Genomic DNA, 25,912 nt, shown 5'->3' on the forward strand with positions numbered 1-25,912 from the left:
GCTTGCTGTCAGTGAATGGAAGCATATGTACCTGTCTTTGTGTCACAGCTCTGTATGTTGTAAATGTTATGGATGTTCTTAGAATCTGGATAGAACTAGAATGTTTTCATTCACAGTCAGCAAGCAGAGATCTAAACCTACACTACACCCCCAACCCCTGGTAAACAGATGCCCTTTATGCAGCTCAGCTACACCATGCGCGCGTCAGCTCTGCTACATCATCTGCTAGTATGGAATACATACTGAGGTGATGTGATGCAAAATCAGTGAAAAAAACAGTCCTGTGTTTACTGTGCAATAGTAATGACAGCAGTGGGCAGGAAAGAAAGCTAAGGGGGAGAGTATGCAAACCAGGGCTGTGGAGTCAGAGTCTAGTTTTGGCTAGAGTCGGAGTTGGAGTCGGGAAAAATGTACCGACTCCGACTCCAGCTTTAAAAAAAATCTAGAATTTAGAATTGAGTTTTGATAGTTTTGCTCATCAATATATATTATGAGCAACATTCTAATAGGACACTGACCCTATTAGATGAGGGTGGTCGGGGTAAAGTTGTCGGTCACTATTTGGCAGCTTGTTTCTGAGCTGGAAGAGTCCATTGTGTGGGGGGAGATCTGTGCTGTTCTCTTCCTGGATGTTGGATGACTGTATATGAGCAGCAGTGTAATATGGAGATATCCTGTGTAATATAGAGGAAGAAGAGAAGACAAAGGTAGTGCAGCAGTAACCTCTGTCCTCAATGTGGTGTTTTTCTTCAGTGTTCTATGGCTGCAGCTGTGTGTGTGTGGCTGTGTGTGTGTGTGTGTGTGTGTATGCAATTGCTGCAGCTGTCTGTGTGTGTATGCTATGGCTGCAGCAGGCTGTGTGTGTGTGTGTATACTATGGCTGCATTAAGCTGTGTGTGCGCTATGGCTGCAGCAAGCTGTGTGTGTGTGTGTGTGTGTGTGCACTATGGCGTGCCCCAACACCCACAGTGACCCCTCTATATCACTATGGATGACCTCTATATTACAGATATCTGGCATTGTTAGCAGTGTTTTTGTGTGTATGGTGAATACTTAGTTAGAAACATAGAAGACTGTCAGCAGAAAAGACCACCCGCTCCTTCTAGTCTAGTTGTGAGTAGTTCAGGACATGGAGGCTGGAGACTTGCTGCATCCACTGCACACACAGGAGAAGCTGCTTTAAATGTTTCCTTATTCCCTCAGAAGTCACCCCAGGATCATGTAGGACATTAGGGAGAAGCTGCTGAGCCAGTGTGATAAATAACTCCCCTGGTATAAGACCAGCTAGCATTTAAATTTTTAGCTTTTAGGTGGATAACCCCTTTAAGCTGCTCACCGTGCAAACTTTATGTTGTCTAGTCATATTATCTTTATTCTTCAGTCAGTACTATTACAATGATACCCAATTTGAGGATTTTTTTTTTTTTTTTTTTAATAATGTGGTAGTTTTAAAAAAATAATACTTAGGATCTTAGGAAATTAGCGACTTACCCTGCTAAAATAGAACAGTAGAATAGTCACATAGCCATGTTTGAATGTTACTACTTATCACCCTATTTATAGAAACCAGTCATGGTGATTTTTTCCCTGCTACACATATTTACATAGTAAGGTTAAAAAATGACAAATGTCCATCAAGCTTAACTTAGGAAGGGGATTGATGAAGGAAAGTGCGATGGATGCATAATTTCCATACTTCTACATATGCATTAATGTTATTAAAGCAAATGTACCATCGGGCGGCCTTCACCCCGGCATGGGGGGGGGGGGATGACAGGTTCCGTTTAAAGATGGGGGAGTGGTTACCTAGAACATCTTTTTACCATATTTTTTATGGCCCAATATATACTTACATAAGTTGATATATTCATGTATGCAATGCGTACATATATAGTGCGTGTTAGAGAAAAAATATTTATTAAACTTAAATTAGAAGTTTCTTTCTACTGCCAATCTCCATTAAGAACTTTTTACATTTGAAAGGCTTTCCTGATTCAAAAGCATAATGATGGGATATTGAAGTTCTGAGGGATGAGGATTTTTGAACGTTCATTGACTGAAACATTCAGTGATCAATGAATGTGATTTATCCTTTTCTGAATTTTTTTTTTTGCAATCTTTCATATGTTTGATCTGTGCTTTAGTGCGTTTCTTCATGCTTGAAAAAAGTACTTATATTATAAGGCTTTGAAGAAAATTGGCTGGCGTTATTCCTTGTAAATGTAGTTGGCACCCCTGCTGTGGACTCTTTCATGTTTTATTGTGTTACAATGTTGAATTACATTGGATTTATTGATTTTTTTTTTTAATATTGATAAACAGAAAAATTCTATATAAGGTCAAAGCAGCCAGATCGCTACAAGGAGATAAACCTTAATTATAACTATTAAATACAAGATAATTAAAGGTTTTGGACACCTTTGGAAAACATTATTCTTGCTTTTTACTATAAAGTTGTGTTTACACACAGTAAAATAATACCACAATAAGGCAATCATTTTAAATGAAAAAAACAAGGTGGAAAAAAAATTACCTTTTTTGTTTTTTTGCAAATACAGGTTGGCTAAGGAATTATTTTTACGCCCGCACTCAATTACAGACATTTTTCTCTTGTGTGTGCACTGATGGTTAATTTCCGATTAACCTCAGTGAAGCTCATTATAACATTAAAAAATACGTCTGTATTTTACCTCAACTGGCGCCCATATATTATTTCACTGTGTGTGAACCAGGCATTATGGTGCCAAAAAACATTTTCTCCATAGGTCTTTATTTATTATTTTTAATTCAACCTACATAGTGTTCTGTATGATCTTTTTATTCTCTCTAAGGCCAGTTTCAGACGTAACGGATACCTTGCCTGTGATTTTCAATGAGAAGACATACTCACAGCGGGATTGTCATTCCACTGTGAGACCATGTTCACATGCTCTAAGAGACTGGCTGTTCCGTGACCTGGACGGCCTCTAAAAAGATCATCCCAGACGGTACTGCAGTACCAGACGGATGATCTTTTCGGCTGCAGTGTTCTGATGCGGACGCATCCGTGCGCACCTGCATCAGAACTCCCCACAGCACACTATGGAGCGAGAGGCCGGAGCTGCTCACTCCACAGTGTGCACTGACATGGTTTTCTACGGCTGCCATTCACTTAATAGCGGCCAAAGAAACCTGACATGTCAGTTGTTTGCGGCACCATGAGAGATCCCAGCTAAAGCGTATTATATGTGTATACACTCCGCCCGGGATTCCTAGGCAATAATGGATGTATATTCCCATATAAATTACGGCCGTTGTACAACGGCTGTGGTTTTACAAAATTATACGGTGTGTGAACATAGCCTGAGTATATAAGTGTCAGCCCCCTCAACCCAGCCGGAGCATACATTACTTGCTCCACACTCTGGCTTTCTGCAAACCCATGCCAGGGCTGTAACAAGATGCAGTCCTCCTCTTCCAAATTCAGCAGGATTAATAGGCGCAGCTACTCCCAGCAGGTAAAATATAAAAAAAAGTCTTAAAAACGTATATAAAAGGCTCGACCGACCAGGTCTCTTCTTCAGATGCATTAGATGTAGTTTTTTATACTTCACCTGTTGGGAGTAGCTGTGCATGTTAATGCTGCTGAATTTGGGAGAGGAGGACTGCATCTTATTTACTAATGGTGTACCAGAAACCCAACTCACCCCTTGTTTTTGGTCTAAAAACCTGTAAAATATGCGTGCTGTGGGTGTGTCCCTATAAATCCACCATAACCAGCATGTTTATCAAACAAACCATGTTTTTGTTTTTGTTTTGTTTTTTTTACATGTTTTGCATTTTAACCCCTAGACGACCCAGGGCGTATAGTTACGCCATGGAAGTCTGTCCCCAGACGACCTAGGGCGTAACTGTACGCCCTGGGTGTTTCTCCCGCTATGAAGCGTGCTCCGGAGCGGAGCGCGCTTCATAGCAGGTGGGGGCCGGCTGCAATCAGCAGCCGGAACCTCACCGGTAATGACACGCTGCAGCGATCGCGCTGCCGCGTGTCATTAACCCCTTAAATGCCGCGATCGCGGCGCGACCGCGGCGTTTAAGTGTAAGTGACAGGGGGAGTCCCATGACTCTTACCGATCGGGACCCCCGCAGTGTGACTGCGGGGGTCCCGATCGGTAAAACGGACTGCCGGAGGTCTCTTACCTGCCTCGGTGCGGTCCGATCGGCGATCTGCTACTCTAAGCCTGCACAGGCAGGCTCAATGAGCAGATCGCCGATAACACTGATCAATGCTATGCCTATGGCATAGCATTCATCAGTGTAGAAATCAAACTAATGTATGTACAAGTCCCCCAAAGGGACTTCAAATGTGTAAAAAAAAAAAAGTTAAAAACACTAACACACAACCCCAAAACCCCTCCCCCAATAAAAGTTGAAATCACCCCCCTTTCCCATTATATAAATAAAACATATAAAAATAAATAAATAGATAAACATTTAATATACCGTAGCGTGCGTAATTGTCCGATCTATTAAAATATAACAAGCGTCATTGTGAATGGTAAACGGCGTACACGAAAAGAGGGGAAAAAGTGCGCGGATTACCGATTTTATGTTACATTATATATATAAAAAAATTAATAAAAAGTGATGAAAACGTTCGATCTTCACAAATATGGTATTAATAAAAACTAGAGATCATGGCGGAAAAAATGACACCCCATACAGCCCCGTAGGTGAAAAAATAAAAACGTTATAAGCGTCACAATAGGCCCATTTTATTTATAATTAATTGCCAAAAAAAAGGATTTCATTTAAAAAATATATATAACATTAGAGAATCTGTGTAACCTGCATATGGTTGTGTTCGGGCTGACCTATAGAATAATAGTATCATGTCGCTGTTACCATATAGTGCATTACGTAGACACAGGAACCCCCCAAACGTTACCATATTGCATTCTTTTTTGCGATTTCACCAATTTATATCTTCATAAATAATATATTTGGGATTCCATCATACATGTTATGGTAAAATGAATGACGCCATTACAAAGTACAACTATTCCTGTAACAAATAAGCCCTTACATGGCCTGTAGATAAAAAACTGAAAGTGCTAGAGCTCTTAGAAAGGGGAGGAGGGAAAAACGGAAACACTAAGATCAAAATTTGCGCGGTCCACTGGGTCATTTTGGGCCTGGTCCTCAAAGGGTTAAATATCTTTGGATAGTCAGGTTTTAGTTTTGTCTTGTGAAAAACCTGCCAGATTTACTAAGGGCATGAGGCACATTTATAAATCTGGTGGTTTGGGAAACTAAAATGTTTATTTGTAGGGTTGATAAAAACCTGACATTATTGATGAGCTCAAAACCAATCATTCAGCATTTGAATACTGGTGGCTGAAGAAGGTGGCAGCTTTATAAAACATGTCCATAGTTACTAAGTCCATAGTTACTAGTCTCTGTCTGGTATCTATTACAGCCAAGGCACCAGGCTTATATGCAACAGCAAAAGGAAGAAGAAGAAAGAAGACTGAGAGAGATGAAAGAAGAGCAACGCAGAAAGGTATGTTTAAGCTAATACATACCCTGGAAGTGCATTGCATACTGTGTTAAAGAAGGATTCTGTTTAACATGAAAATTACAACTTTGCGTGCACAAACTTTTTAGTCACACTCCAGAAATCAAAATATGGTAAAACACAACCCTTTTCCATGCAACGTTCTCTCTCATTATTTGAATAGACAGTAAACACAAAATAAATTAAATGTAACATTTAGTTTTCTGTTTGAAAGATGCATTGCACATGAAGTATGCCCACGTGGATCTGGATCCAATGGATACTAATTCTCCTTAAGGAGAGTCTGTCATAAAGATGTGTGGGAACTTACAGGCCATTTCTGCTGCACTGGTAATTCTGGGAAGAAAGGATATGCAAAATAGCTCTTACACCTCTAAGCCATAGTCAGTGTTTCAGCTAGGAGTCTTAAAACATTGTCTTGGGATCATTGCCAAACCAAAGTCTGTCCAAAAGGAAAGACATCCCATCTGCAGACAGCTGTTTTGGGGTTGTCGCTCCTCTTCAGTGCAAAGCAGGGGGTTGGCTGGCTAGTGAGGGGCCTATGGATACGGGTCCAAGGGACACTCATTCTCCTTAAGGAGGGTTTTGTCATAAATAAACGTGGAGACTTCAGGTTATTCCTGTTCCAGCTGCAATTCTGGGGAGAAAGCATATGCAAAATAGATCCCATACCTCTTAAGCAACTGACTTGAATGGATACCTTTTTGCCTCAGCATGGTGAGAGCTATTTCACATATCCTTTCTTCCCGGAATTCCCAGTGGAATGTGTGCTGCCCTACAGGAAATTTAAACTCTTAAACAGTATATTTCCCTTATTTTCCTTTCAGTTTACAAAGAGTTATAATGCATTTTGTGATTGTAATTGCACCCAAACAACGGGGGAGTCCATCCCCTGAAACACATTTATTAAGACCAACGTACTCATATGCCAGCCTTAAATTAAGTCCTGCCCCCAGCCTCTTAGTAAGTCCGTCAGGCACTGGAATCTACACCTGTACAAATGTGGATTTCTGCCATGAATCTATAGAAAGTCAATGTATAGTGTGACTGCCTTTTGCCTTCAAAATAGCATTATTCTTCTAGATACACTTATCCACAGTGTATGAAGGAACTCAGCAGGGAGGTTGTTCCAAACACCTTGGAGAACTAACTACAGATGTGTGAATGTAGAATGCATCCACACAATTTCTTTTATGTAATCCCAGACAGACTCCATGATGTTGATGTCTATGGGACCATAGATCATTATTCCCAGCTAGGCCTCTTTGTTCTTCTTTACATTGTCATGTTTAGGGTCATCCTGCTTCAGAATAAATGTCTGGAGCCAGTCAGATGCCTCCCATCTTACCTTGCACCATTGTTTTCCATATAGTACCTGCCGTAATCTTTTGCACAGAAATGTATGTCCTGTGGATTCACTGCTGGATGAGTTTATCAAAGCTACTGGGCATAATGTTATTCTAAGACTATCCAATTATTGTACATATATTATTTAGCTTGAGTACCTCTAGAGTTAAGTTGAAGTATTGTGGTGTGCTCAGTTTTATTAAACTTATTTAGGGCTTCCTTTTTCAATCTGCTTTTATCCTATAATTGGTGGTGAGACCATTGTAAGGAAATCCTATAATAAGTAATGGCATTATGGATCTATGCTGTTTAATACTAACAATGAAGAACATGGGGGCTTCTTAATGTGAGCACATAAGGCATATTAATCAGCAGAATATCCTTCTAGTGAATGTCACTGTATAGAAATGTATTAGTAGTAATGTAACCATCACTAGTACAGTGGTACCTTGGTTCTCGAACTTAATTGGTTCCGGAAGGCAGTTTGAGAACCGAGCAGTGTCTTCCCATAGGAAATAATGTAAATGTGATTAATTGGTTCCAGCACCCACAAATAATTACCTACAATACTCATTTATTACACTGATACGTGCTCAGTATAATCACTACAGTACAGTACAGAACAGCACTATACTGTACAGGACATTAAACATAAGAAATGTTCATCAGAACCAGCAATTATAGTACAGTAGTCACCAACTCCTCACCCATCCTTTACTGTATAGCGTCTCCCCCATCCAAGCACTGTAATGTATGGGAGATGGTGGTGCACTGCCTGTACTACTACTGCACTGTATATGCACTCCAGCAGTCTTATACAGCAGTGTACTGTATGTGAAGCCTCAACACTGCTTAACTCGCCAGGTACAACCCACCATCCACGCTCGCAAAAACGTTTGAAAAACGTTTGAAAACCGAGCAAAGTTCGAATTCCAAACACTACTTCTGGGTAAATTTTCGTTTGAATACCAAGCAGTTTGAGTTCCAAAGCGTTAGAAAACCGAGGTATTACTGTAGTAGGGATTAGGGGCTCATCTTGTGTTTTTCTGCTAGCCATTAGTCAGCTTTGTAACCTGACCCTGTTGGGTGTTTTGGATTTCGGTGTACAATCAATGTGACATGTATATTGAAATTCTAACATAAATTCCCCAGCAGCTGACACAGAAAATTGATTAGTTTTGTTAGCTAACCTTTATTTTCCTAAGCATTTATAAATCTGTCACCAAGGTGTTATTGCATTAACTTCTGTCAGCTGCTCACATTTACCATCCTTGTTCCAGAAAGACACAGTGTTTTTTCTCTACTAAATATTGCATTAGGGCCCTTCTCACAAGGTTTTTTTTAACTTATTGCATCAATCATCCTCTACTCCTGTGATGTATCTTTTATGTTCCCTTCAAACCATTTTTCTTTTTTACATTACCCTAATCATCCCAATGACTGGCTTCCACATTTGTTAAATCACCTTTTATTCTTTCTGGTGTTTCATCAACTTCAGATAATCCTTTGGCTATTTCCAGAACCACATAAGGTTTTTAACTTCTGTTTCAAAACTGTATTGATATTTCTTCTAAGTACTTAAAATGAAATTTTAAGAGTTTGATTCTAATACATACACAAATGCTTTCTGGCATCAACTGTATGAAAGTTAATAAAAATGAAGAGTTGCTGTCTATGATTAAGCACTACTATATTCTGTATGAGCAGGAGGTGTACTAGTACAACTACTATTTCATTAAAGCATCACTGAAGCTGATGACCCACTGCACAGCTGGAACAGTGGGTGATTGATAGGCGCAGTGTTGAGCAGGTCAAAATATATTGTAAGGGCACCGTATTGCGGCAGATCCGCAGCAGATTCGCAGCAGATGTGATCTAAATAACTAAACACAGCATCAAATCTGCACCATCAAATCTGCTGCAGATCCTGTACGTGTGAATGCACCCTACGGAGCTGTTGCCTGTTTTAGTTGTTCGCATCAGATGACCTGGTTTGTTTCTGAAAAAATTATACTACTGCTGCAATTGGTAAATGCCACATCCTTCTTCCTACTTTGGTGATTTAAGATTTGGATTTATCTGCATCTCTATGTACATTGAGCACCACCAGTAGCTGGGATTCCTATTGTTGTGATGCCATTTGGAGGTCGGGGAGTGGTGTTGAGCGCGGCGGGGATTCCATTTCTATGCAGAGGATTCTATTTCTATACAGGATTTCACTGCATAACTCACAGCGAGAAATCCGCTAAGAACTTAGTACGTGTGAACATATCATTAAGGTGGTTTCCTACTTGTCACATTTCATGTAAAGGCCCCATTACACAAAGGCCAGTTACTATATGAAAGGAATTATTTTTGCACTTGACCACAAATGTTAACACACTATTGAGCAGTTCTACTGTACCAGCTTATTTTAGCAATCAGTGGGGGTCTTGTACCGGGACCCCCACTAACAGTGAGACTCCACTGATTGCTAAAACAAGCAGGCTGAAGAGCACAATAAAGGCAGTTATTGCTTATTGGACCCTTTGACTAGTGACTGCTATGAGCTTCTACTTACTACTAGTCCCCAGAAGTAGACTTGAGAATAGACATACTGTACTCAGTATTCAATTGAGAAAGACTGTGTGGAGTCCTTTCTGTCCATTTTACTCAGCCAAACAATATTAAAGAGAGCCTGTCATCACTTTCATGCAGTGGCTTCTGCTTGATTGCTGGCTTTGATTGATAGATCAACAGTGACCAATGTATCAATCAAGGTTGGTGGGACAGGGAAAAGCCACTAAAGACTACTTCTGTGACTTGTGGTTTGGGCAGCATAAAGGTACAATATGTTCCCACTACCAGAATGTGCCATCATTTAGTGAGGAAAGAAGGCCATAGATTGATAAAGACAGCTGCAAATAATGGTCATGATAATTTTTTGTGGCTGCCATTATTAATAGACGGACGCCTTTTCCTGATAAAATCCTAAAGTGGGAATATAGCCTTAAAGGAATGATAGGTTTTGTTTTTAATAAAAACACTTCTAGTGATCTTAAAGCGACTCTGTACCAATAATCTGACCCCCCCAAACCACTTGTACCTTCGGATAGCTGCTTTTAATCCGAGATCTGTCCTGGGGTCTGATCAGCAGGTAATGCAGTTATTGTCCTAAAAAACGACTTTTAAACTTGCAGCCCTGTGCCCAAAGGGAGTATCTGTGCCCTAACTTTGCATGACCCCTCCATCCCTCCTCCCCACCCTGTTCATCATTAGGAATGCTACTGGAACATTTTCTCCTGTCTGAACATTGCACAGGTGCCTTAACCATCCAGCCTATGTTCAGTATTTACACAGCTGAGGAATAGGAGACAATCTGCCTGGAGCATTCCTAATGATGAGGAGGGCAAGGAGGAGGGACAGAGAGGTGGTGCCAGCCTAATGCATACACAATCTAGGCCATGGCTGTTGGGCACAGGGCTGCAAGTTTAAAAGTTGTTTTTTAGGACAATAACTCTATCAGCTGCCAAACGGACCCCAGGACAGATCTTGGATTAAAAGCAGCTATCCGAAGGTACAAGCGGTTTGGGGGGTCAGATTGTGGGTACAGAGTTGCTTTAAATGGCTTACAATAGTTTGTTCATAGTACTTCTTCTAAATGTAAAACCCCTTTTGAATGGGCAATTATCGGCAAGGAACGTTACTATAAATGCTCCTTCAGCTGATAATTGACCCGAGTGCAAGTGTCAGCAATCAGCTAAGGAGTGGGAATATGTCCACTTGTTGAATGATTGCGTCTTTGTTGCTACTTCACAATTTATTGCTATCTCCCTGTGTACACAGAGGATGTGCGGCAGATAGCAATATATTTAAATGGCCGGCCAATAATTCACTTGCTATGAGCAGCAAAGAACATTCTTAATATACTGTAAAGGCCCTATTTTACCAATAGATCTGTCGACAGATTATCTGCCAAAGATTTGAAGCCAAACCCAGGAACAGACTATAATCAGAGATCAGGTCATAAAGGAAAGACTGGATTTCTCCTCTTTTCAAATCCACGCCTTAAGACTGTCCATGTTGCCTCTCATACTGTATATCACTCTATGCTTCCAGAAAGTAGACAAAAAGCTTTTATTCTCCAGTGCAGTGTCAAAGAGTTTCCACCAATTTTTTTTCCAAAGTGCAGCAAGCTGGAATGTCCCCTAACTCTTCCTCCCATCCCCCTCCCTGCTTGACTGACAGTCAACTGGAAGCTTATTCCCAACCACAGTAAAGCATGGGAGGGGAGCAAGGAGGTATTCCAGCTTGCAGCAGTTCAGAAACTTGGGAAAGCCTTTCTGATACTTTCTAATAAAATCATTCAGCTGTTTTGAACCTGAATTAACGCTGACAGATTCACTTAAAGAGGTTGTCCTATCCAAAGGATAGGGGACAAGTAAGAGGTCACGGGGGTCTGAACTCCGTACCCCCACTGATCTCCAGGTTGGCTCCCAACGCCTTTGTCATGAGTACAGCTGTGGGTACAGCACGTTAAGATCTCTTACTTGTCCCCTATCCTGTGGACAATCTCTTTCATCTTACCCTGGGAAATACTTCCCTGTACATTTATTTCTATTTATTTAACCACATTTTTTTATGTAAGACGTTTGACTAATTTCATTAACAGAGTGCATTATAGTTTTTCATTTTGGGATTGTTAAAACGTGATTTGTTTAAAAGAAAAAAATATTTTTCTTTCTGCTATTCTAGGCAGAAATGCTAAAGCAGTGTGAAGATGGAAAGAGACAGTCGCAAGAAGAGCAACATAGGAGGTATGATGCACTTTGGTGAAAATTGTACAACTCCTTTTCAACCTGTTAGTATACAGAAGAAGTAAACAGTGTAAGCATATAGAGCACAGTTGCCCAAATTATTTAAAAGTGATTTTACAGTCTGTTATTATGGTAAAATAAAAATAAACTACATTCACTTGTTTTGTCTTTGCTTTGCTCACTTCCACTGCTCTACCTTCCTGCTAGCTTAAAGGGAAGCTGTCAGCACTTGGACATGACCAAAGTTGCTCACAGCATTATATAGGTCACAAAATCCTCTTCAACATGGTATCTGTAGCTTATCTGTCCATGTAGCAAAAAATGAGAAATCTTAATTTTCTTAGTATAACCAAGTGTCAAAGATGAGCTGCGACTCTTCGGCTGTGCCACGCTCTGTCACTCTTCCTCCTTGGTTACTTCTCCTTCCTCCTTTTGAATATTAATTTCATCATGGCCTCCAGTTCCCACGCTGCTGCTGATGCGCACATTTTGTGCCCTAAACTGTTCATGCGCTGTAGCCAGGAATAGAGGTACACTCACATTGGCGGAGGTAAGCTTCACTGTTCAGCATGAATACGCTCCTCTTCCTGACTATGGTGTTTAGGATGCAGGATGTGCGCATCATCAGTTGCATGGAACTGGAGGCCGATATTAAATTAATATTCAAAAGGAGGGTGGAAGAACCACCAAGGATGAGGCGTGACAGAGGACGGCATGGAGGGAGAGCCGCAACTCCTCTTTGACACTTGGTTACACCAAGAAAATAAAGATTGCACTTTTTCTGCTACATGGACGGATAAACCATGTTGAATAGGATGCTCAGACCTACAGTATATAACACTGTCAGCAACTCTGGTCGGATCCGAGTGCTGACAGATTCCGTTTAAATGGCTGCAGCTATGATGGGCCTGTACACCTACAGTACATCATTGTTGCAGCCATTCACTGGCTTCAGTGGTTTCATCCCAACTACACTTTATTCATATGCTCCGTAATTCACAGAGGCTATGGAGAGTGAGACTGCAGTCTCAAAAAGCTGACAGTGTTTAAATTTTCACAGGACCTTACTGATCTTAGCTGTATCAGTATAGTCCCACAAAGATTTTAACCCTGTCAAGTTGCATGAATTAACTACCATTTACACGTGCATGCAGACATAAGTTTTAGTAAAAGTTTATGCCAACTTGGAGACGGTGTAGATTTTAGCGGTGACCAGGCAGCTCACATGCACAGATTTATGTAGAGGGGTGCACCTTGACATAAATCCAGCATGGCCATGGGCTAGCAGGAGACTAATAAAAGTGTAAATATTATTGTAACAAACTACATGTTATAGAGAAGTTTGTATCAGTGGGAGTCTGGGTGCTGAGAAAGAAATTCAAGCAGTTCATGTCCTTTTTAAAAGGGTATTCTCCCTGTCTCCCTTTCCTCCCTCCTCCCTTCTGAGATGGCTAATGTAAACAAGTCCCTGGCAGGCTTTATCTGCAACTTTGTAACTTCTTTGTAAAGCTGTAAGGGTTATTCAGAGGTAAAATTGCTGATGAACTCACTGTGATTAATCCTTCCTTCATTACAAAGTTGCATAAAGGGTTTACATCAGTTGTCTCAGAAGGGAGGGGGAGGAAGAAATGACAGAGAGAAAGGCTTACACACAGATTTTTGTGTCCTTAGCAGAGAGCAGCAGCTCTGAACTGGGGGAATGATACTAAATAGATAATAACAAACACCTTGGGCAGCAAAATATGAAAAGTTATGTTTGAGTGGAATACCCCTTTTAAAAATTAGCCACAGTCCATGCAAGCTACCCTTTCTAATCTTACTGGTTCAAAATATGTGATTATACATAAGTGTTAGTCTTCACTGTTAGATGCTTGTATGTCTACAGCACTAGCTGATTAGTATAAAATATAATAAGCAAGACATCCATATACACTTATACTTATATGCATATATAAATACATGGGCCCAGAGGGTATATCAAAGGGTGTTAAACATACACAGGTGTAAACTGCCCACAGCAGCCAATCACAGCTCCTCTTTCATTTTACCAGAGCTGAAAGCTGAGCTGTGATTGGTTGCTGTGGGCAGTTTACTCCAATGTATATTGTACACCCTTTGATAAATGTCCCCTATAGAGTCCATGCGAAGCAGCATCTTCTCTACAGAGGTGTACAGGGTAACTCTGGCAGTTTTCATACCTTATTTTATATCATACGTCATGGTGCTTGTTCCAGTAAAAAGTGATCTTTTATTATCTGTGGATTGTGCTACCTGGGCGGGGATTCACAGGCAAAGCACAACTTAGCCCCGCCCTGCGACATCAGCGGCTCATAAGTCCCATCCCCTCAGCGGCCATTGGTATGGGCCTACCTAGAGGGGTGGGGCCTAAACCTTTAGGCTGGCCTGCTCCAATGGCCTGCAAGGGGGAGGGGTCTATGTGGTGGGGCCTTTGGTTGCAATGTGGGTGTGGCTTAGTGACCATTCGGCTGTGAAGCCTTGCCCAGGTAGCACAATCCACAAATGATAAAAGATCACTTTTTACTGGAACAAGCACCATGACGTATGATATAAAATAAGGTATGGAAACTGCAAGAGTTACCCTTTACACCTGTGTACAGAAGTCATAATACAAAAAGGGGGTGATGGTGTCACTTTAAGATGAGACCTGATCAAATGTGAGTTATGTATCATTCAAACCCACTGATTCACTTGTTGAATCCTTTTATAGTATCTATCTATCTATCTATCTATCTATCTATCTATCTATCTCTTATCTATCTATCTATCTATCTATCTCTTATCTATCTATCTATCTATCTATCTAGAGTCCAAAGTTTGTTGCTGCACTCAGAAAATGTAGCAGGCGGGTGCTGTCTGTCTCCCCAGGCACTTCTGTTTCATGGGCCAATAAACCTTCAATTTTTTTCACTATTTGGAGTGCTGCAGTCCTATTACCTTCCTATCTATCTATCTATCTATCTATCTATCTACAAAAAGGAAAATTCATGAAGCAGCACTACTCCTGAATAGGTTGGTGCCTGCAGATTGCTCCTGCCACGAGCCTCAATCAATATAAATGCAAAAAGTCCGCAGCACTCGTAGATGCATGAAAAAAACTCAGTGGTTTATTAAATCACAACTCCATGTGAACAAATAAGTCAGAAAAAAGTGCGGCAAAAACACATAAATGCGACGTTTCGATAGCCTCCCGCTATCTTTTTCAAGCATGGTGAATTGAAACACAATCAAACTTTATATACAATGTGAAAATTTAACAAACAAATGCCATTGGTGATCAGGTTCGGGGTTAATTAACCAACACTTGTGCCGAGGTTTGCACGTGATTTAACCCTGTGAGTGTCTCTGCTGGTGTCATCAGCTGTGCATCAGATCCTCTGTGATCAGAAGGAGATTTTCCAAGTGCAAGTGTCCAGTGAAAGAAACTTGAAAAAGTCCCAGAATGACTATACCAAAGTCATTATACATATGTTCCACTTAGAATATGCAGATGCAAATAAATATAAAAATGATCTATTAATATTCCAGACCATAAAACCCACCGTTATGAGAGGTGCGCTGTTGGAGAAAGGGCTTGCAAAATCATGTAAAGAGTTTTAACTCCAGATCTAGTCGTGTGACTGACAGCTTCCCAGACTGTGAGACTTGTACATATATTGCACCGGCTCAGGGGGACAAGAAGTTTTAGCTCACCATACGGATCATTGCCTAACTCCTACCCCGGGTTCCAAACGTCCCGATACCTCAAGATAGTACCGTTCTGTGTGTCCCCGGTTGTGACAATCTCCCGTCTCCGCCGGATGGCCACTCCAGGCCGTATTAATATTGTGCAATGTGCTAATCCCTCCAGGTTGCATGAACTCCATATAAGTCAGTAGCGCCACTCTCATTGCTGGTGAGTTCTTGATCTGTGCGTACTAAAAGGAAATAAAAACAACTGTAAGTTCTACAGAAAAGCAAAAAATATCTTCAACAGTATTAGATCATTGTGTTTCATTCATTCATTACCAAAACCGTAGTCGATCAACATCATAACTGCACAAAGGAACAGCCGCTATCTGTACATACCCCTGCTAGTTTTATACTCCACATTTAAACCATTTGGAGTTAATGTGTTTAGTTTGTAGATCCATTGGAGCTCTCTTTTTTTTAGAACTACCTGTCTATCCCCACCATATTTTAGTATGGTGAGCTAAAACTTCTTGTCCCCCTGAGCCGGTGCAATATATGTACAAGTCTCACAGTCTGGGAAGCTGTCAGTCACACGACTAGATCTGGAGTTAAAACTCTTTACATGATTTTGCAAGCCCTTTCTCCAACAGCGCACCTCTCATAACGGTGGGTTTTATGGTCTGGAATATTAATAGATCATTTTTATATTTATTTGCATCTGCATATTCTAAGTGGAACATATGTATAATGACTTTGGTATAGTCATTCTGGGACTTTTTCAAGTTTCTTTCACTGGACACTTGCACTTGGAAAATCTCCTTCTGATCACAGAGGATCTGATGCACAGCTGATGACACCAGCAGAGACACTCACAGGGTTAAATCACGTGCAAACCTCGGCACAAGTGTTGGTTAATTAACCCCGAACCTGATCACCAATGGCATTTGTTTGTTAAATTTTCACATTGTATATAAAGTTTGATTGTGTTTCAATTCACCATGCTTGAAAAAGATAGCGGGAGGCTATCGAAACGTCGCATTTATGTGTTTTTGCCGCACTTTTTTCTGACTTATTTGTTCACATGGAGTTGTGATTTAATAAACCACTGAGTTTTTTTCATGCATCTACGAGTGCTGCGGACTTTTTGCATTTATATCTATCTATCTATCTATCTATCTATCTATCTATCTATATCTATCTATTTATTCATCAATCCATCCATCCATCTATCTATCCTTGAAAACAGAATAGAGTCATCATTTTCAGGATCTTCAGCAGAATTTACTCCACCTTTTTATCAAACATTTATTTATTATGTGCTCAGCATTCAGCATTGCATACAAAACATCCTGTCTTACATTTTGATGGTGCTGTCACCACAAACTACTGTAGGTAAATTTGTGTATTTAGCATTACAAAATGGCACTTTAAAATGTCTAATGGCATCTTGTTGTAATATTTTACAGAGTGAACAGCGCTTTCCTGGATAGACTTCAAAGACAAAACACTAGTCAACATGGATATACAGGAGAGTCAAACACATGGGTGAGATTCAAATTGAGCTTCTAGTATTCTTTCTCAGTTACTATATTTCAGATTGTTTTATGCAGGAAATGAGAGGACATATACATTATTCTTTAAACCAATTCATCCAACAAAATATAAATTTACAATTATACAATTTAAAAGATAAAGACTTTGGCTGTTCTGTGATCTTACAGCACAAAACGAGAAAATATCTCTATGGAAAATTAGTTATAGTACATTATGGCTATCAGTACATGTGGATGATTGGAGCTTCCTGGGGAATAATGCAGTCGTGACGGCTCACAGGGACATTAAAAAAAATCATAGTGCTCCTGACTGTCTATAAGATCACATTTAGGGTCTACACTCATTCCTACCCATATCTCATAATTGCTGGGGAACATGGTATACATGGATAAAGGATAGCAAGCAGCCTACTTGCATCAGATTGGCAAAAAGAAGCTTATATACTACTCTTGCACAGGGTCACTTTTGCTGGCCCAACACGGGTATCAAAGTGTAACTGTCATTTAAAGCAATTTTGCAGAAATCAATAGTACAAGCGAGTTTAAGAAACTCTGCACAGTAATAGGTTTTATTAGGCAAAAAAGCAAAACAACCCCCGTGCACCTTAGATATAATAATAATATTTGTATAGCGCCAACAGATTCTGCAGCCCTTTTTTTCACACACAATACAGGGGTTACATTTACACATAACAGGATTAAATTATTTAAATAAATAACAGAACAAAAAGAGTGAGAGAACTGCTCACGGGTCTACAGACTTGGAGGACTGGGGGGTAACACGAGATGCAGTACGAGCTCCATTTGCAGATGGTCCAGCCATTGTGCATAGAGGGAGAGAGCCAGTCACCGGCCAGCCTCTGAATACAGGTAAAAAGTAAAAAGTGCCTGGAACCATCAGAGATATACAGTAAAAGGTGAGGAGACAGCAGATGGGGAAACAAAATTTGGGGTATGTTATAAGTGTTCCTAAGGAGACGAGTCTTTAGGGCACGCATGAAACGGTGAGTGTTGAGAATGAGGTCTTTGGGTAAAGCATTCCAGAAAACTGGTGCAACACGAGAGGAGGCGAGAGTAAGAGGTTCTGATTATGGAAGATGTTCTGATCAATAGCAGAATAAAGAGCATGGGTAGGATGGTTGGTTGGAGATGAGGGAGCAAATGTATGGAGAGGTTTATGTGTGAAGAGCTTAATGGGTGAGTGTGAGAAGTTTGTCTGGGCACATAAAGTGCTGGATTCACAGGTTAGACTGCTCAGTGCTGGTCTAAGAACTTGATAAGGAAAGATTGCAGGATATTGTGCTGTGCTAGCTTCTGCACAGGCTGCTTCTCTCCTCTTCCTGCTCACTCATCCCCCTCGGCCCCTCCCCTCTTCATAGGTTATAATGGACACAGCAAACTCGCCCTCACTCTGCTCCTCTGCAACACTTCTTATTTATGTAACTAATAATGCTAGTTTAGGCAGTATTTGTCTTTGCTTGAAATACTACTTTTCTAACATTTCATCTGCCAACAGTATATAAAATGCATAAGGCTTGGTTCACAAACAGTAAAATAATACTAAAATACAGCTCTATTTTTAATGTAATAAATTGCTCCATTGAGGTCAACAGGAAATTGGTCTGCAGTGAACACACAATAGAAATTAATGGCCGTAATTTTGCAAAACATGGCAGTTTTTTTTCTCTCCTTTTCACTTGTCTTATTTTCACCCAAAATTACTGTTGTATTTTGGTATTATTGTACTGTGTGTGAACTGAAACTGTAATGTTGACTAGATTTGTTTGAGAGTAACATAAGACACAGTTAGTAATTACAGAACTATTTCTTTCTCCTCAAGGATTAGAGATCACAGAAGAAGGGATGACTGCACACAGTCGATTTCCTTACTGTTTGAAAAGAATGTATAGAAAAGAAAATGATCGACACTTTACAATCACTTTATCTCAGTGAAGGACAATGGATTATGTGATTAATGTCAGTTACAGTATTGTATATATTGTATATTCATCTTTAATCCACTCTTAGAGTGATAGGGTAAAACAGAAATACAGCCCTGACTATGTCACCTCCAGTCACCTTCTGTTTTACCCTATCACTCTATGTCAACTCCAGTCACCTTCTGTTTTACTTTATCACATCACCCCATGTCACCTCCTGTCATCTTCTGTTTTACCCTATAACTCTATGTCACCTTGTGTTTTACCCTATAACTCTGTCACCTTCTGTCACCTTGTGTTTTACCCTATAACTCTATGTCACCTTCTGTCACCTTGTGTTTTACCCTATAACTCTATGTCACCTTCTGTCACCTTGTGTTTTACCCTATAACTCTATGTCACCTTCTGTCACCTTGTGTTTTACCCTATAACTCTATGTCACCTTCTGTCACCTTGTGTTTTACCCTATAACTCTATGTCACCTTCTGTCACCTTGTGTTTTACCCTATCACTCTATGTCACCTTCTGTCACCTTGTGTTTTACCATATAACTCTGTCACCTTCTGTCACCTTGTGTTTTACCCTATAACTCTGTCACCTTCTGTCACCTTGTGTTTTACCCTATCACTCTGTCACCTTCTGTCACCTTGTGTTTTACCCTATAACTCTGTCACCTTCTGTCACCTTGTGTTTTACCCTATCACTCTGTCACCTTCTGTCACCTTGTGTTTTACCCTATCACTCTGTCACCTTCTGTCACCTTGTGTTTTACCCTATCACTCTGTCACCTTCTGTCACCTTGTGTTTTACCCTATAACTGTCACCTTCTGTCACCTTGTGTTTTACCCTATAACTCTATGTCACCTTCTGTCACCTTGTGTTTTACCCTATCACTCTATGTCACCTTCTGTCACCTTGTGTTTTACCCTATAACTCTATGTCACCTTCTGTCACCTTGTGTTTTACCCTATAACTCTATGTCACCTTCTGTCACCTTGTGTTTTACCCTATCACTCTATGTCACCTCCTATCACCTTTTTTTTTTTTTTTTACCCTATCACCTTCTGATTAACGTTATCACACTCTATTACCCCTTGTTTTGCCCTATCACCCTCTGTCACCCACTGTTAAGCCTTATTACCCAATATCAGCTCTGGTACTATTAGAAAGGGTGTTTGTTTACAGTTTAATAACACTGCCAAAAAACTGTGTGTGAACATAGCTTAAATGTGCTAAAATCACCATCTACTGAATTGCAGTTTTTTAATACAACTGTCACACTACACGTTTTGGCTTATTCCCACGCTCTACAATCAGAGAAGTTATGAAGTGTGAAGCTGCGCATTGGATTCGCAGCTCTCCCAGCGTCATGTAAATGTTTAAATCTTTGCAGGAATGCACTGATACAGTCCACAGAGGTTACAGAGTGTTGGAATGTATAGTGTTGATCCAACTGTTCGAGAAAAGTTAGGTTCGAGTCGAACATCTCGATTTTCTGGAACTCAAACCGAACATTTTACTGTTTGTTCGAGTTAGCGTTCAAGCTCCTTTTTGCCAGCCAATCAGTGCAGAGAACATAGAAGAGTCAGAAACGTCATTGCTGAGGTGTAGGGGTCTCATTGGCTGCTAAAATCACATGACCATCTCATATAAAAGTCACTGTTCTGCATTCTGGACCCCATTATCACCTCACTCACTGTGCTGTACAGACTGTTCTATCAGTGAATCATTGTCTCCCAGCATGCTGGCATTTCGATTAGTCACTGTGCTGCATTCTGGACCGCCATTTTCTCCTCACTCACTGTGCTGGATAGAGTGCTCTCTCAGTGTATCATTGTCTCCATGCATGCTGGCATTTCGATTAGACAGATAGGTAGTGAGATTAGTGATATTACTGAGATAGGTATTGAGATTAGAGAGATTAGTGGGTTGTTTAGCAAGATTAGGCTAGCATATTTGCAACAAGCATTTTCTTGCCCATTGACAGCATTGCAGTCAGAACAATACTTAGCTTTGGTATTGCAGGCTGCATATTGGATTTGCCAATTTATACATAGTGCCCAAAAGTGTATTTTGGTCTGCTCACATTTGTAATACAGTAATTAAACGTACATCTTTGTGTACGTGCATTTGTTTAATGATTACAGCTCTATTCCTATAAGCTGAAAAACGTCCTCTGTCCATCACCAAATATACGAAATACTTGACATCTGTTATACAGTAATTAAAGGTACATCTCATTTGTGTACGTGCATTTGTTTAGTGATTACAGCTCTATTCCTATAAACTGAAAAACGTCCTCTGTCCGTCACCAAATATACGAAATACTTGACATCTGTTATACAGTAATTAAAAGTACATCTCATTTGTGTACGTGCATTTGTTTAGTGATTACAGCTCTATCCCTATAAGCTGAAAAACGTCCTCTGTCCGCCACCAAAAATACGAAATACTTGACATCTGTTATACAGTAATTAAAGGTACATCTCATTTGTGTATGTGCATTTGTTTAATGATTACAGCTCTATCCGTATAAGCTGAAAAACGCCCTCTGTCTGCCACCAAAAATATGAAATACTTGACATCTGTTATACAGTGATTAAAGGTACATCTCATTTGTGTTCGTGCATTTGTTTAGTGATTACAGCTCTATTCCTATAAGCTGAAAAACATCCTCTGTCTGTCACCAAATATGCGAAATACTTTACATTTGTTATACAGTAATTAAAAATACATCTCATTTGTGTACGTGCATTTGTTTAGTGATTACAGCTCTATTCCTAAAAGCTGAAAAACGTCCTCTGTCCGTCAACAAAAATACGAAATACTTGACATCTGTTATACAGTAATTAAAGGTACATCTCATTTGTGTACGTGCATTTGTTTAGTGATTACAGCTCTATCCTTATAAGCTGAAAAACGTCCTCTGTTAGCCACCAAAAATATGAAATACTTGACATCTGTTATACAGTGATTAAAGGTACATCTCATTTGTGTACATGCATTTGTTTAGTGATTACAGCTCTATTCCTAAAAGTTCAACTGTAAACTGTGTATTATTAGAGGGCAGTCCTCCACACCTACAGCCCTCCAACTGGTACTGTAGGATTAAATAATTATTAACATGTGCTTGGATGATTTGGGGCATGTGAGAAAAACATGCAGCAAGATGGATGATAAAAAGGAATGCAAAAAAATAAAGACAAACACTGCATACACAAATAACATTTACATTAACAATAAAAAAATACTTTTTAAGAAAAAAAAAATTACACTCTGCCTTTGGCGTTGCATTTCTGCAAACTCAAGTTGCAGGCCTCTCTAAGCAGGTGTCTAGCTGCATAAAGGCGGGTTGACATGCACCGGCATTAGTATTTCTTTTTTATTATCTTAGGATAGATATAGGTATACACCAGGCATGCTATTGTAGATTTACAAACTACATCTGCTGAAAGTTTCCTCAAAGCATCTATTACTCTTTCCGTAAAGTAATATTTTCTTATGTTGCTTCTGATCCTTCCCCCAACTAACCTCTTGTTCTTGAGTTCAGTTTTTTCCTAAAAAAAACACTTCCCTCTTGAACCTTATTTACTCCTTTAACAAATATAAAGATTTCATATCATGTCCCCCTTTCCCTTCTTTACTCCAGACTATAAACATTCACATCCTTATGCTATGTTCACACTACGTAAAAGTACGGGTGTTTTTGCCATCGGCCTGTATACAGGCAACGTATACAAACAAGGGATCACGTGAGGATCGCTCCGGACTGACACATCTCTGGACAGGAACTACGTATAGTACCTGCTCTGATTAGCTAGGAGATCAGTCTGTTAAGTAAGAGAGGCGGGCTTATGTGACATATAAATAGCCGAGGTGCGCTGATCAGTGTGCGGCCATCACCAGAGCCGTGCAGAAGGATTTCAGTAAAGGTCCCAAAAAGAATGTGAGCTTACCCAACGGCCCTGGAGGATAATGGTTCAGGAAACGCGTCGGGCCAGTGCAATACAAAGTGAAGGACTTCCGATACCTACTACAGGAGAAACAAAAGGGAAGTAAATAAATTCTTCATATCTTACAATGACTCAATTAGAGTGTATAAATTGATTGCTCACACAAGAAAAGACTGTTTACACAATTTAAGCTAAAGGGACGAACAAACACAAAACCATTGTGATAAAGTGCAATAGGAAATAAGTGCAAAGTTAATAAAGTGCAATAAAAAAGAAGCATTCACACTGTGTTACAAAATAGGATAAGAGGATACATCTATGAACTTTGCGATTTATGGACTAGAAAGTCTCTGCATGTGCACAATAGGATGGTGATGAATGCGTTATAGAGGTTTTTTTGAATTTTTTTGAGTTTTTTTCCGTTGAACAAGTATATACCTTTTTTATAAGATAGATAAAAGTTATATTTTAACAATTTTCCTTTTGGTCAATGAATTAGTAGTCTAGTGTTTATTTTATTTTTTTTTTTTTTTTTTTTAATTTTATTTTTTTATTGCATCTGATGTCCAGTTACATTGTCGTTACTGTTAGTAGTACAATAGCTTTTGGGAGGGGGCTTTTCATTGTAGGAAGCACTTTTCATGTGGGGAGTGAATGGGGGAAAACATTTTTCACCACACTACTCCTTTAAGGCCATTTTACAACTGGTCATTAGGGTTTAAATATACATATCTTTACACTTACTAGAAGGTGTGGGCAGAAGATCCGCCTGCCTGGGTTGTTGGTGTCACTCTACAAAATAAATCAGTACCCACATGTCAAGCTGTTTTATTACAGTATGAGGTCCCCAGCATATTACACACTCCAGTATGAGGTCCTCACCAGCTTTTATGCAGCTAGTCACCTGCTGAGAGGCCTGCAACTTGAGCTTTCAGAAATGCTGGCAAGGCGACGCCAAAGGCAGAGTTAATTTTTTTTTCTTTTCTTAAAAATTCTTAATTTATTGTTAATAAAAATTTTATTTGTGTATGCAGTGTTTTGTTTTTTTTTGCATTCCTTTTTATCATCCACCTTGCTGCATGTTTTTCTCTATGGGATTCCCCAGCATATTACACACCCAAGTATTAGGCTCCCAGCATATTACTCACTGCAATGACACCTCGGGCCACTAAGGTGCACATGCAGCAAACTGCTGCATTCCAAGTAAAGTTGTGTTTCAGCTTTTCTGCTACTCTCTGTTTATCGTGACCTGTGTTTCAAATCAACTTGTGCCAGAGATTTGTAATTTACTTCTTTAAAAATATCTCATGTCTTACAGTACTAATCAGCTGCTGTATTTCCTGAAGGAATTGGTATATTTTTTCTAGTCTGAAGAGCAGGAGAGGTTTTCTTCTTGATAAGTACTAGAAGACTTTACATTTTTTTAATAGAAGTAAAATCACAAATCTTGAACCAATTGATATGAAAGAGTTTTTTTTCTGATCTACCCCTTTAAGACTTGTAAAAAAAAAGAGAAAGGGCGTCCGCTTTTTTTATTAAAAAAAAATGTTTGTTATTGCAGCGAAATTCCACTGAATTGCAATGTATTGAAGTCAGTGGAATGACAGACATCCAATGCACACTATGTATAAAATGACGGACGTTATCAGTGAGGTTGTCAAAATAATGATAATGTCAATTATTTTCGGACATAATACCTGTTATACATTGTTCTTTACAATAATTTAATAAACATATTTTGAAGTGTGGGATAAGATACAAAAAAAGACAATACTGTTATACTGCTGCTCACGTTTCAAACTGTTGACTGTTAGATAACTGTTAGGATAAGGAGACACAATGTAACTTTCAAATATCTGTGCTTCCAGAACATAGAAAAATTCTTTTAATATATAGGATGATGAGTCAAAGAGGCTTTTTCCGAGCTCTTGAAGTGCAGCAAGCTGTAACACCTCCTTACTCACTCCTCCCATACCTCACCCTGCTTGGGACTCAGCTTCCAGTTGTCACTCAAACAGGGGGGAGGAGACATTACAGCATGCAGCAGATCAGAAGTTTGGGAAAGCCTTTTTGACTCCTTGTAGCAGAGAATAAAAGCATTTCTGTACCTGGAAGCACAGATAGATATATGAAAGGTAACAGGTGATTCCTTATCCTCACAGCTATCTAATAGTGTCTGCAGCGCTTGGAACGCTAATTACAGCTGACATATTCCCTCCATGGAATCTGGTAATCCATTCTCTCCATGGATACCCGAACTTCTGGCTGAGTGTAATTCACTGCTGATCAGGTCAACGGACATAGTGACATAGGTACGCTTTAAAGGGGTAGTGCGGCGCTAAATATTTATTCACAAAATAACACACATTACAAAATTATACAACTTTGTAATGTGCGTTATGTTTGTGAATGGCCCCCTTCCCCGTGTTTACCCCACCCGCTAGACCCGGAAGTGTTGGTGCGTTATACTTACCACATTCGTGTCGACCCCCGTCCGCCATCTTGTGACAATGACATAGTCTTCGGGAGGCCGGCCGAACCGCTCCATCCGTCTCTCATGCCGGCCCCCCTATGCCGCGTTATCAGCTGCTAAGCCGCGATTGGCTGAGCACAGTTATGCTCAGCCATTGTCACAAGATGGCGGACGGGGGTCGACACAAATGCGGTAAGTATAATGCACCAAAACTTCCGGGTCTAGCGTGGGTGGGGGGGAAACACGGGGAAGGGGGCCATTCACAAACATAGTACACTTTACAAAGTGGTATAACCTTGTAATGTGTGTTATTTTGTGAATAAATGATTAGCGCCGCACTACCCCTTTAACTATAAAACCCCTGCTACTCCAGCGCTGAGGCTCCAGTGTCAGCAGCAATGACAGTGATTTCTTGGTCACATACCATCCCTTTGGGAGTCTTTTACTTCCTGGATCCTACAAGTTATTTATTAAAAACAATCAGTAAATCACTTTGACTTAAGATAGCTAGAAAACCAAACTTAATAAAAAAAAATAATACTTTATACTGTTTGTTCATTGTGACTCCCACTCATTTATAAAGTCATAAATTTTTCTGTTTGA

At 39.9% G+C, this 25,912-nt stretch overlaps 1 protein-coding gene across 3 annotated transcripts in view; it reads left to right on the forward strand.

Annotated features, from left to right (window-relative positions):
* Positions 1–18,966, forward strand: part of EPSTI1 (epithelial stromal interaction 1) — a 60,207-nt gene extending 41,241 nt beyond the window's left edge. For 2 of the 3 annotated variants that reach the window (XM_069972308.1, XM_069972306.1), the window contains 4 exons: positions 5,459–5,542; positions 11,639–11,700; positions 16,857–16,935; positions 18,790–18,966. In XM_069972308.1, the coding sequence (XP_069828409.1) occupies positions 5,459–5,542; positions 11,639–11,700; positions 16,857–16,935; positions 18,790–18,810 (246 nt within the window). In that variant the 3' untranslated portion in view covers positions 18,811–18,966. Of the gene's footprint in view, positions 1–5,458; positions 5,543–11,638; positions 11,701–16,856; positions 16,936–18,783 lie in introns of all 3 variants that reach the window. The other variant, XM_069972307.1, reaches the window with a different exon arrangement.
* Positions 18,967–25,912: the final 6,946 nt, after the last annotated feature.

This window comes from Dendropsophus ebraccatus, chromosome 5 (genome assembly GCF_027789765.1).
Source record: "Dendropsophus ebraccatus isolate aDenEbr1 chromosome 5, aDenEbr1.pat, whole genome shotgun sequence".
Classification (NCBI taxonomy): domain Eukaryota; kingdom Metazoa; phylum Chordata; class Amphibia; order Anura; family Hylidae; genus Dendropsophus; species Dendropsophus ebraccatus.